General features: G+C 48.6%; 1 protein-coding gene across 2 annotated transcripts in view; it reads right to left on the bottom strand.

The window, feature by feature from the left end:
- Positions 1-12,504, bottom strand: part of LOC8029656 — a 161,157-nt gene extending 148,653 nt beyond the window's left edge. Inside the window, exon 1 of one of the 2 annotated variants that reach the window (XM_042286793.1) lies at positions 12,149-12,504. In XM_042286793.1, the coding sequence (XP_042142727.1) occupies positions 12,149-12,206 (58 nt within the window). In that variant the 5' untranslated portion in view covers positions 12,207-12,504. The remainder of the gene's footprint in view (positions 1-12,148) is intronic. The other variant, XM_042286792.1, reaches the window with a different exon arrangement.
- Positions 12,505-12,965: the final 461 nt, after the last annotated feature.

A 12,965-nucleotide genomic window follows, 5' to 3' on the forward strand; every position in this document is an offset into this window, starting at 1 on the left:
TTCTCTTTCACTACATCATTATTAAAACCTCAGTTGTGAGTCAGCGCTCTTTCCTTCCTGTTGTCTCTTCCTTACGTAACTTATTTGCGCTGTTTAAGTGAAGATGTCTATCCAACTCGCCCAGCAACTCATTTTGGGGAAAGAAGACGGGAATTAAATGAAATCCAAGTTTCGCAAACACAGTAGCAGCGACGGCGGAGCCAGCAAACTGGCTGCTGCATGAAGCTGCTGAGAAGGACGATCAAAAAAGACGCCATTGGGAAGGAAATGGAGGGAGGGGAGAGAGAGCTTTTCTCCCATACAGTCAGCGATAAACAAAGAGGATATAGCCGGATTAAGCGACGCAAGAGAGCCTCTAATCCTCCCCGGGACGCCGGAACGAGAGAGACGCGATGAGAAGAACCCGAAACGCAACAAGAGAGATCGAGCGACCGCAGAACGCGCGCTTTTTTTTTGCCTTCGCGCGCTTTTTCCCTTCGCGCGCTGGGTCCAGGAAGGCGGGGGACCGCACGCGCCTGCGAGCGCGCTCTTCCTAGATTGGATTAGCGGGAGCGGCGAACCTTTCTTAATTAATTGGGACGAGAAGCGGCGCGTGGATGATGATAACCAAACCACTTGCGGGAGGGTCTGCGCGCGCGCCGGAGGTCGCCGTTTGCAAACTCGTGCCGACGGCGAAATGCTGCCTCGGGGTGGGTCGGGCCGCTCTTCTGGGATACGTCAACGAGCCTGGTTCATCACGTTTGCGTTGGAGAGCGAGAGATTGCGTCGCGAACGTTTGTAAGCGTAAAATAGTCTCTACCGAAAATCAGCGACAACTTTGGAAGAATCTGAGAAAGGGCGAATAATAAAGATAAAAGAGCGCGCTCGCCCGAGGAGGGAGGAGATGTCGCTACTTTTTTTCTTATCCGGGGCCTTACGTCAACGAACACACTGACGCCATCTATCGGCTAGGCCCGGAACACTTTTTACCTTTATATCAACACTAAAAAAGGCACTTTCTCACATAGACTGTGCGTATAACTAGACCTTCAGTCTAGTTATACGCAGATCAGAAATGTTGCAGGGCCACCCATATATGGCGCCAGTGCATTCTCTCGTCTTAAGCATCGAGAGCTATCGTAACATGCGCAAGCACCCATTGTTTCTTTGCTGTTTCTTTTCTTAAAAAAAAAATAATACGAAGCATGTGGGCATGTCTCGTGCCAGTTCCACGAGCATGCCATGACGTCGAAGAAACAAATGCGCAGCCCTGACGGTGCCTTCCCAGGCGTGAAACAGGCCCCTCCCCGCGAAGCGGTAACCACGAGCTTCCTCCGAGAGCGGGACCCCGCGACAGGAGATAACGAAACGTGGGCGGGAAGTTAAAAATGAAACTAAAGCGGGAACATTCGGGGCTTCGTTCATAATTTAAAAGGTCCGTCGGGCGAGATCCGGCGTCGGCGCTATCCGTTTCAATTAACCCCGCCGCCTGGCGGACCTGACAAGCGCCAGACAAGTCGCTCATCTGTCTTGCGGCCGGCTGACCGCGGCGCCGACACACACCGCGGGCCCGTCGTCCCCTGCGCGATTAGCTTCGCCGCACACACTCGCGCCTGGCGGTGCAGCCGGCTTGCGGTCGCGGTACGGCGCACCGTGGCTGGAAAAGCAAACGCAGCTCGCGGATTGGCTGATTGCTTAGGGACAGATTAGCGCGTTCCCGTTAACAGGAGGTACAAAGAGAGACGCAGTTAACGCGAACACGACACCGGCGCTCTTCCGTATTTGACTCGTGTAGGGTATTTGATGGGGGTACCAGAGTTTAGAGCTTATGCGAGCGCAAGCTATTGTCTTGATTGAACACTTTCCTCTAGATTATTAAGGCGAAAGCATTATATGTCTCATCGTTCAGTCGACCGTCTAAGTCCTTGAGCAAAAACACGCCAGCGACACGGAAGGTTCGAAAACGTTAACGTTTTCGAACCTTTCGTGAACCCTCAACTCATTATCCCTCGGCGGCCAATCAGATTGCAGCACGAGTCGATAAGAACGCCGGGGAACCAATCACGAAGCAAGACGTGGAACCATTCGTACTAATCCACGCCCTGCGTTTATTAAATAGTCAATGACTATTTAATATTGTCGCAGCATAGCTATCAAAATAAATTATTAAATATGCCATTTAAATTTATATATTATATAAATTTAAACACCCCCACCCCGTTTGTGGTGGGGGGAAGGGAAAGGTATAGGGTAATTATGATAATGATTTAATAAATTGGTGTAACTGAGAGCTAGTGAGAAGTAAATTTCTCTCCCTGACGTATACACACGAGAAAATGCACCCTAAAATAGAAACATATCTTCTCAATCTCATGAGGACCGCCATTTGAGAACCTCTGCGCTAAAGTACGGGCTCGTATACGATGCACGACTAACCGAACCAAAATGTTCTTCGTAGCCTGGGAGGTATTCAGTTACCGAAACATTAATCAATTACAGAAAACGGAATGCTTTCAATTAGTTACCTCGCGGCCGCGGTGGTGATACGAAGAACGAGACAGCCGCGGATACGCCATCTTCGAGCCACGGCGCTAAACATCGGTTTCTTTTAAGTCGTGATGCATGGCCAAGGGCTACCCGTAATCAAATCATTGTTCAGGAATCTCGGCAAGAGCCGACACCGCCCCCTCACCCCGCGGCGATGGGCCTCGCGCTGCGGCGGGTCAGAAACCGGTTTGACGCCTCTCGTATTTTTATTTTTATTTCTTTTCCCTTTCCAGTCAAAGACAATCGTCGGGCGCGTGGGAGGCAGCGGAGGTCACGTGGGCTGCACCAACAGCCAGTCAACCTTGACGCCAGGGCAAGAGCCGGACTGCCCGCCAAGACGCCATCTTTATCTCGGACGGGATCGCGGCGGTCAAATTTGCTCGTCCGAAGGATGGGCGGGGCGACACGCGACAGCTCGGACCTCGGAAATTAGCGCTTCTAAAACCGCCCAGCCCAGCGTCGGAGGCAGACTTGTGCCCGTTACTTGAAAAATGTAATGGACTTCAATTACAACTTCCCGAGCTTCAAGTGTAATGGATTGCAGTCACAAATTACTTTCGCTGAAAAGCAACGGATTACTTTACTCGTTAGGTTACAAATTACTTTCACGTTACTTTTTCCAACGGATTACTTTACTCGTTAGGTTACAAATTACTTTCACGTTACTTTTTCCGTGCATATATAAGAGAACAATAGAAACAATATCGATGTTTTCAAAAATGATCTGCAACACTACTTTACATTTCCCTTATGTCCGCATTACGGTTGCCCTTGTGCACTCCGTTCACCTGTAAGCTGACAAGGCAGCGAAAGCTGCAACTACACCCGCCATGCCGCTAGCTTACAGCGAACGGAAATGATGCCTGGATTTCTGCAGACAAAGCTAGCGGTTCGGATGCTCAGTATTAGCGTCTGCCTCCGCCGGGGAATCAAGAAGACAACGCCTACTCGGCGTTCTCTTCTTTATTCTTGTTTCTCGCATATTTTTATATGAGTGGCCCATTTTCGTAGTGGTTCTAGTGACCGGTCGTACGAAAAATCGTGTTTCCTTTTCGGCAATTGTCCTCTTCACGAGGTTTTCTATTTCGTTGAACTTGCTATCTTTCTGCTGTTTAATTGCTTGGTCATATTGCATATTGCATTGTATTAAGTTCATATTGTTTAAAAAAAGTGGCAAGTAATTAAAGTTATCCGTTACCAATACTTTGTAACGAAATTACGTAACAAATTACTTGCTGCTTAATTGCCTGCTCATATTGCAGCAGTTTCTGTATTGTGTTAATATTTTTAAAAAAAAGGGACAAGTAATTAAAGCAATCCGTTACCAACATTTGTAATGAAATTACATTACAAATTACTGCCGCAAAAAAAGCAACCTGGAAATTACAAAATTACTTGAAAAAGTAACGGATTACAAGTATGTAACGAATTACTTCCCAAGTCTGGTGGGAGGTGACTGCATGTCTGTCCTCCGGCTTCTGCTGCGTCAGGCTTTTTTGACAAAAGGAAGTGACGTATTTCAGCCAATTCCGGTCGTTTTAAAACAATTACATAGGGACAGTGGCGGATCCAAGGGGGGGGGGGGGGGGGGGGGGGGGGGTCGGCCGCCCCCCCCCCCCCCCCCCCCCAAACATAGTCGATCCCCCTCCCTCCCCCCTTCTCGGAGCGCAATTCGACATGGGTGGACCCCCTTGCACTAAAAAAGAATGGGAAAGTAGTATCCTTAAAATTTTTTCGCCCCCCCCCCCCCCCCCCAAAAAAAAAAAAAAAAAAATATATATATATATAAATAAATAAAAACGGAGTTCTGGATCCGCCCCTGCATAGGGATCATATTACGAGGCTAAAGTGGAATGGCCTTCGTTGAAAGTAAGGTTCCTTGTTTTCGGGGTTTCCATTTCTTCGAATTCAGGATTGTGTTTGGGGAGTCGGGGGTATTTCTTCACGCAGATTCGGCGTTTTCGGCGTCAATTTTTTACATCGCACAAAAATCGGTGTGTATCGGGGTCGCCTGTTCAATAAACAACAGGCACTGGCGTCATGGGATTCCTGAACCTCCGGGCAACATGAGCGTCACCTGAATAGTTCGAAAACGACCCGCGGTGCCGAGATTTGGGAGTGTGCTTCCGAACAAAGCAGTAGCTTCGCGGACAGTTCAACCGAGGCTGTGTTCCAAATGAACACACAATAAACCCGTATAGTAATACTAACCCCTACAAAACCCAGATATCCGGGTTCAATCCGCGCCCCTGTCCGCTTCGATATGGATGATCATCGTACCGGCGTCTGCTCACGCAACCACGACTGCGTAATGAACGTTATATATGCTCCATTTCACCTTCCCAAGTCACGCCCACAGTTTCTTAAGCTGTCAATCACCAAAGAAATATAAAAAAAAAAAAAAAAATTTTAAATCTGCCACAGCGTCTTCTTTCTTACAGAGAACGGGGAAGGGCAACAATCAGAAACGGAAACGTCCTGTTTGTTGTCCTTGAGTAGATGGCTTCTTTGAGCCAATCCGTCTTTTCGGCCTAATCATTCGCCCGACGCCACCCGCCGATCACTGTGATTGGCCTACGCCGCGCTCTGCAGGGAAGAAGGATGCACAGGAACTTCTTCGACATTTAAATACCGAGTAAAAAGAAAAGGAAGAAATACGATGCTTTATTTGTTTTTGCTTTTATTCACGCACAGGCCGAGGCGCTGCGAAAGAAACTCTATAATGGGCTATTTATTAGGGCTAACGCGTAATTAATAGGTTTTGTCAGGAAAGAAAAACGACCGCTTCCATTTCTCGACACAATTTAAATCCATTTCGCGCATATTTTCTGGTGACTTGCAACTATCATAAGGAGAGGCCCACCCCACCCACCAAAAGCTCCCAACGTTATCGCTGCAATCAGCGTGAGACTCCCTCCCTCTCCCCCTCATTAGGGAGGGTCCCCTTTTTGAAGGCGTTTTGCGGGACAGAAAGTGAACTTCACCCTCCTGCGGGTACCTCTTCGTTTTATTTGACAGAATCAATCAATCAAGCTTTATGTTTAAGAAACTTCTGGGGAGAAATTTAGACAAAAAGCTGCTACAAACAGCTTGACTAGGTCTGGAGTCCCTATTACATTGGCAGCAGCAACGCGTGATAAAAATATATGACAAAATATGCACGTCTTGGAGGGAAAAATGCAGCAAAGAACGAACTCTAGAAATAAAAAAAAAAAAGGTTAACGAAGCTGATACGCTATTTTACATTAAAGAAAAGTGCACATGGAGGTATATTTTTACTTACAGCGTGTGTAAGTAAGTAACTTCCATATTCTCAATAGATGACTCCAGGTAATGTTATCAGAATGTAAACTACCTGGGTTGCAAGATCCTCCCCCGACTATGTCGGTGAACGCGAAACAGTTCAGACTCGTAAAAACAGACAAATAGACGAGCTCAAAGAGTTATGCGGTGTCAAAAACTGCTCGACGCAGACGCCGGCAGTAATGATTGTTATCGTTTGACAACTGAAGCGGAAAAAGCAACCTCGTGATACGTTTGAAAACAACAATGAATACGTGACTCTCATACATTAAAGAAAATATAGATGTCGAATAAAAGACTATTACGGCACACTCTAAAAAAAGCCCGTACGTAAACTTTCCCGCACAATACTCGGAGAGCCAATTACCGGAGCTTACGGAGGCAGCTCAGCGAATGACGATGCCGAAACATATGTTTAGACGAAAAAACGCAGTCTGAGTTGTGACACTAAGCCAAGCAAAACGTCACGCTTGCATTGCTTAGTGTCACAACTCAGACTGCGTTTCTTGGTCTAAACATACGTTTCGGCATCGTCATTCGCTGAGCTGCCTTCGTAAGTTACGGTGATTGGCTTTCCGAGTGTTGTGCGGGAAAGTAGATGCACGGGCTTTTTTTAAAGTGCAGGGAGAAACAATTCTACAACGAACATTCTACACACCAATCATCTCTCCAACCAATAAGCACCAAGAAACGAAACGGTCCTTTGCGAAGTGGGCGGGGCTTAGAGCAGGGCTACCGCCGCGTAACTTGCGTCTGGCGGCGTTAATATCGCGGTATTTTCCTTCTTTTTTTTTTTTTTTTACTTTTTTTAATATAAAGTGCGTGTTTTATATCTTTTCATTCTTTTTCTTCTTTCATAAACCTAAGAAGTGCGACGCTTTTTTAACAATAACAAAAAGTTGAAAAGGTAAAAAAAAAATTGCGATAATTATTTGGTGAACGTATATCATTGAGCACTTCGTCATACAGCGATAGTTTAGGAGTGAAACTAGCGATTCATTTTATATTAATTGTAGACGTACCTCGACGCAGCTGATATATGAGGATTTAATTCAGTATTAGGTGATCCTTAAGCGATAACTGCGGCCCATTTTTGAGCTCACTTGCTTATGGGCGCGTAGAGCGACGAGGACTTAATAACAAGCAAACACACACACAGACAAACAAAATTTAAAAAAATGGATAAATCAAAAGCAAACCATCATTACTCGCCCTTGCCGGTTCCCCCGGCGCCAAATCTTTGCCTCAAACTAAGCGATCAACAAACAAACAAAAAAAATCTGTGCCGCATTTCATACGGCGCAGGTAACGTTTTTGGTGTCAAACGCCATCTTATTCTCGCTGTTCGTATAAGTATCTCCTTTTTCTGTGTGAGTGATTGACCCGGAGACCCTTCGCGGTCGCCTTATCCACGCAGACCAGGTATGTGTCAATCACCACGACGTACGTACAGAGCCCAACGAATGGAGAGGTGTAATAAATATTTTTTTACCAAAACATTGATACACAGTATGCGATGACTCGTGAAACAGGTTCAAGAAAGCGACGTGATGGCACTTAGACAACATTGCGTGTCTAAACACACACAAAAAAAAAACACAAAAAAACGATGCCATTGTAAACGTTTTCTGAGACTTGGGAATAAATTGTGAAAGTTCACCAACTCGCCTGCATCTTCTCAGTTATTCCTGTAATAATAATAATAATAATAATAATAATCTTTATTTGCAAGAGCAATGTAACCCCGGGTGGCTTGCGAGGCGATGACAGAAAGGCGAGAGCCCGTACACTAGAGTGCCTGTCAGCCAACCACCCGGGGCATGAAATAACAAAACAAACAACAATAACAGAGAACGAATAAAAACAAAATGAAACCGAACAATGATCATGGCGTAGAATCAGTTTAGGTGCTTTGACCGCGAAAATGCACGGCGCAAGGCAGCGGACTCGTCACGGTTGTTGGGGAGTGGAGATCGAATCGACAGGGGGGCCGCAAGAAAGTCTCTGAGGGCGGCGGGGAGTACGGAGTGCGAGTGGCGCACTGTTCGGGCGTGCAGGAGTTCTGGCTGCCCGGATCGCTTCCCGATCCTGATGCATGAGTGGAGGTGGGTATCACTCATGGACCCGTCGAGCAACCTACAAAGGAGCCCAACCCGAGCCACTGTCCGGCGGTGGCAGAGGCTTTGCCACCCAAGGGCCCTAAGGCGAGCTTCATATGGCGGCACAGGAACTTGCCGGCCCAACATCCGAGTATAAAGTGTTCGAGTAGCCCGGCGCTGCACGCCCTCCAGCCTGTCGATGAGGTGAGCCTGGAAGGGTCCCCACACGGAGCAGCAGTATTCCAGACGAGGCAGGACTAAGGCAGTGTAGAGAGCGCGGAAAGTTTCATGTCCCCAGTTCCTTGAGACACGTGTGACAAAGCCAAGAGTCCGCCGGGCCCTGGACACAGTGTCTGCAATCTGAGGTGAGAAGTCCAGAGTTGAACTGAACACAACCCCAAGGATTGGGAGAGACTGAACACTAGGAATGGGAGAGCCTGACAGGTAGTATGCGGGAGGAACGGTGGAACGGCTGTTGGAGACTCGCATTGCAGCACTTTTGTGGAAGCTAATTGAGAGGCAGTTCGTTCTTGCCCAGCAGTCAATCTGGTCCAGGAGACTCTGGACACCCGGCGTGGAGGAGGGTACGTCTGCTGGGGCCAGAATGGTGGTGTCGTCTGCATATTGCACCAGCAGACAATCTTGCGATGAAGGCATGTCGTTCACATACAAGAGGAATAATGTGGGCCCCAGTACTGAGCCTTGGGGTACCCCTGAGGTGACAGCGAACTCATCGGAGGCCTTCCCATGGAACAATACACGGTGGGAGCGACCGATAAGAAAGCGGCTCAGCCAGAGCAGCAGGGGGCCACGAATACCGGATTGTGCAATTTTCTGGAGGAGGATAGAGTAATCGAGGGAATCAAAGGCGTTGCACAGGTCTAGTTGAATGATATCAGTTTGGGAACGGTTATCCAGGTTATTGCTTATGTGGTGAACAATAGTAGCGAGAGCTGACTCACAGCTTCGGTTGGGCCTAAAACCATGCTGGGAGGCAGAAAGAAGGCCGTTGTTGTCCAGAAAGCGAAGAAGGTGCTGGTTGATGGTGCGTTCGAAAGTGCGGCAGAGGATAGAAGTAATAGAGATGGGCCTGTAGCTGGAAGGGTCGTTGAGAGGTTTCCCTTTACCCTTGTGAACTGGTGTCACAAGGGCCTTCTTCCACGCGGAGGGCACGTAGGAGTGGTCGAGAAAGGATTGGAAAAGTGAGAGCAAGGAGAAAGATAGGTAAGGGAATAGGGACTTGATGAAAGTAGGGGCGAGCAGGTCAGGCCCAGCACAGTGGGAGGGCCGGATCAGTCGGGCAGCTTCGTGCAGGTCGTCGAGGGACAAGCACAAATTTGGAAGGCAGGTTACAGGTTGGGAGGTGGAAGCTTCGATAGTCTGCACAAGAAGGTCGGGATCTGGAGTAGAGGAGTTGTGGCTGAAAGCAGAGGAGAACTGTGAAGCGAAGAGTTGGGCTACGTCCCTGGGGGACGTGATGGGGTGATGGTCTCTGGAGAAACAGGGACGCTGTCGGCTAGACTGAAGCCCATTGAAATACTGCCAGAACAGCTTAGGGTCCTTTTTTGCCTTCATAGAGATGGTGTGGGCGTAAGCACTGTGAGCACGAGAGATGGCAGACTTGATTGAGCGCTGCAAATCTTTAGCACTCTGAAGTGAAATCTGGCACTGTGTACGAGCGGCACGTTTGAAGAGGGCTCGTTTCTGGCCAGCCATTTTCTTGATTTCGGGGGTGATCCAAGGGGACCTCTTCCTTCGCGTGGAACTACGCGAGCAGGGCACGCATTCTTTCTGGATGGCGCCAACAAAGTCGCACCAGAGTTCGTAGTTGTCAGCGCAATCGTCCCCAGTGGTAAGACACCAGGGTGCAAGATGGGCTAACTTAGCCATATGGGCATGGTCGGTCCTATAAAAGTATACTACTTCAATTTCCAGCGGCTCGATATTTCGCGATTTGGACTGCTGTGACACTAAATCATTACCACGGGGTGATATTTTCGCAATATCTGTTTTTCGCGATATTTTTCAAGGAGCGAAATTCGCAAAAATTTGGGTGCTGGCGAAAATTACGATAAATAGAGAACGCACTGGCCTCTTTCAGGCAAACAAGCAATGACTAAATTCGCTAAACAGAAAAAAAAAAAAAAGACTTCAAACATGCGTGTGTGTGCGTGTGAGTGTGTGTTTTAATACAATATAATTCCACTCTTAGTCTTACTACTCTACAAGGTGTTAACATTCGCGTCCCTTTTCAACATACTTCGACCATATATAAACAAGAACACAAGATAGATTTCCGACGGCGGGAAACACCGACAGGCAACTGACTCGAGCAAACTTTCAACTCCGGGCCCGCTCTTCCGCGGTCTTAGATCACATGCGTCCGTAACGCCTCACACCATCGAAGAACTCGCGCGTTTGCCACAACTTGTACGAACACCGAGAAACTCGCGCGTTTGCCACAGCTTGTACGAAACTTTGGTATCTCAACTGACGCCCCCAACTCCGCCACAGCGGGACAACAAGAAAGCTCGTCCTCCCACGCGCACCTAGACGAGCGCGGAAAAGGTCGTGTCTGAATTTTTTTTGAGAGTTCAACGTCCAACGCACACAGACACGGCGTCCTCGCAGGAGGAGGGGGGGCAACCAGGCGTGACAAGTAGCGGGGGGCCGTATCGGAATACGAACGTGGCCAGTTCCGCCTACCTGGCACGCTTCCGATCTCGCCCTAGCAACCGTCGAGCAGTCACAGCTGCGGACGCTGACGGCCGGGCGCCGAACCGCAAACACGACACCGACGACCGTTGGGACTAGGTTGCGTTGCGGACTTCCTCAAAGTCCATCTGGAGAATTACACCAACATTGCTTCGTTCGGCTGACAACCTTGCACCATTTCTATCCTAAAAGTTGCTCTGAAGCACGTTAAAACACTGCATCATTGAATGAGCAAGCTTGCATTGCGCACGTCTCTAAAGTACATTTGAAGAATGATAAACCAACACTGCTTCATTCGATGGGCAATCATGCTTCTCGCATTACGTATGTCCGGAAGGTTCATGTAAAGAATGTTAATCCAGCAAGTTATTCGTGCATCATCGTATGGACAGCACTCCAGCTATTGATCCGTTGGTATGGTCAACAGACATCCGGAACAGCGCGCTACTGGTAGACTGATACTCACGTGAAATAAGTTTGACTACAAATCCGGCTATTCATGAACCGAATGACGTACTAGTTAGTGCCTGAAACTGCGGTGGGCACTTTAGATTGTAGAGAACTGTAGGGTACATGCGAAGACTTAATTTATTGATCTGTTGCAGCTATTTAGGTGGGTGGGCAACTATCATAACTGCTTGTATGTGGGCGAGACGTTCGTATTCTCGTTTTGTTTATATATAACATTTTCTTTTTTTTTTCTGTTAACTATCTGTTTTACGTATTCTTTCCATGTCCTCATACAATGCCTTCGGGGACCTTGATGTAGATAATTAAAATTAAGTACTGGTTATGTCTATGGGACGTGGACACGGTAACGTGAACACACGAGTTCGTTAATTACACTAACCTGATAGCTGGTTTGTTAAACAAACTTGTATTGGAGACATTGCCATATCAACAAGAAAACGGTTTGCCAGTGCAAAGGAAAATTAGGCGGCTGTTTGTATACACCTCAGTACGGCGGTGACGCCATTCTTGGAATTCCGGCGACTCGCACAACGAAGGCCACCTGAGAAAACTCTGGATGTCCGTGACACTGAGCTCCGCGGTTGGCTAATCAACAACATCTGCGCCTGTCAGCGCTGATGCAACGATGATGCAGACAACATAGTGCAAAACGTTCGAACCCAAACATCGGGCCTTCCCAAAACAGGTGATGCCCACACTTCCAACAGGGGACAGACAAAAATAAACGCAACCAGCTCGCCCCAAACACCGTCGCGAAAGTCCGGACTTCGAGACGTCAACGAAACCTCCAAGAGGGAAATAAGCAGGCATAGCGGCGCGCCAACCGACTCAATCGGACAAACACCAGAAAACAGGTTTTCGGCGGCGCGCTCATCGTAACCCACTGCCTGTTTTTGAGATGACCACGACCACCGCGACCTTGTCGACGTACTCGCGACAACCCGATCCGTGCCGATCGTCGGCTCGCGTTGAATCCGTTCCACGCAGCCGTCACGAGTCAACGTGCCCAGAAGTGACGAAATAAAATAACTCACCAGTGACGGAAGCCAGCAACAATCCGAGCGACAGCGGAAGCCAAGCGAAGCGTGCCATGTCCTGTTTCTCGACGGGCACGACACACAAACACGCGGCAAGACGACGACCACGAAGAACTTCGGCGCGGCGAGGGATCCGAAGTGATCGGTAAAATCCTTGCGGGTGCCGAGGTTTCAAGGCGACGACAGCACCGATGATGTCGAACGACGGTGTCGACGTGCACACAGACACCAAACACCGTTTCTGACACGATAGGCAACGCCAAGACGCAGCAAAGGTGCCTCACAACAGCCGAGGAGCGCACAGACACCGACTGGTAGCAAAAGGCGTTCGCGTCATGACGCGCTCCCAAAAAGCGCCGACAGCGCCGCCGTACCAACTTGTGGAAGGAGAAACGTGTCACGTGATCCGACTCTTCTCTCTGATTGGTCGGCGCCTCGTCGGCGCCGGTTTGCAGACGACGCCGACGACGCCCTAGCAGACGACGCGCGCCGGTGGTTGTAGCCAAAAGAGCGGGAGGCCGACAAACAGTGAACTTGAAGTATTCGCTTGAATTGTGCGCACTTTTAGTTTTGTTTTTGTTGCCGAGTTCTTCGGTCAGAGACTAAACCAGTCAGTGTTGCGCGCGAGGGCGGAGGTTGAGCGTTTTGTTTCGTTGTTTACATCAAGGACGACGTTCGTTCACGGAGTTTTCGCGGGGGGTCCTGCTTCGGTCGTTTTCTCTTTTGTTTTCTCGCTGATTTGCGCTAGATGTAACCTTTCTTCTTTTTTTTTTTCGACGAGCAGCCGCGGCGTTCTTTGCGCTTGAGTCAGTGG

Source organism: Ixodes scapularis, unplaced genomic scaffold, assembly GCF_016920785.2.
Source record: "Ixodes scapularis isolate PalLabHiFi unplaced genomic scaffold, ASM1692078v2 PGA_scaffold8__174_contigs__length_109621045, whole genome shotgun sequence".
Lineage (NCBI taxonomy): Eukaryota > Metazoa > Arthropoda > Arachnida > Ixodida > Ixodidae > Ixodes > Ixodes scapularis.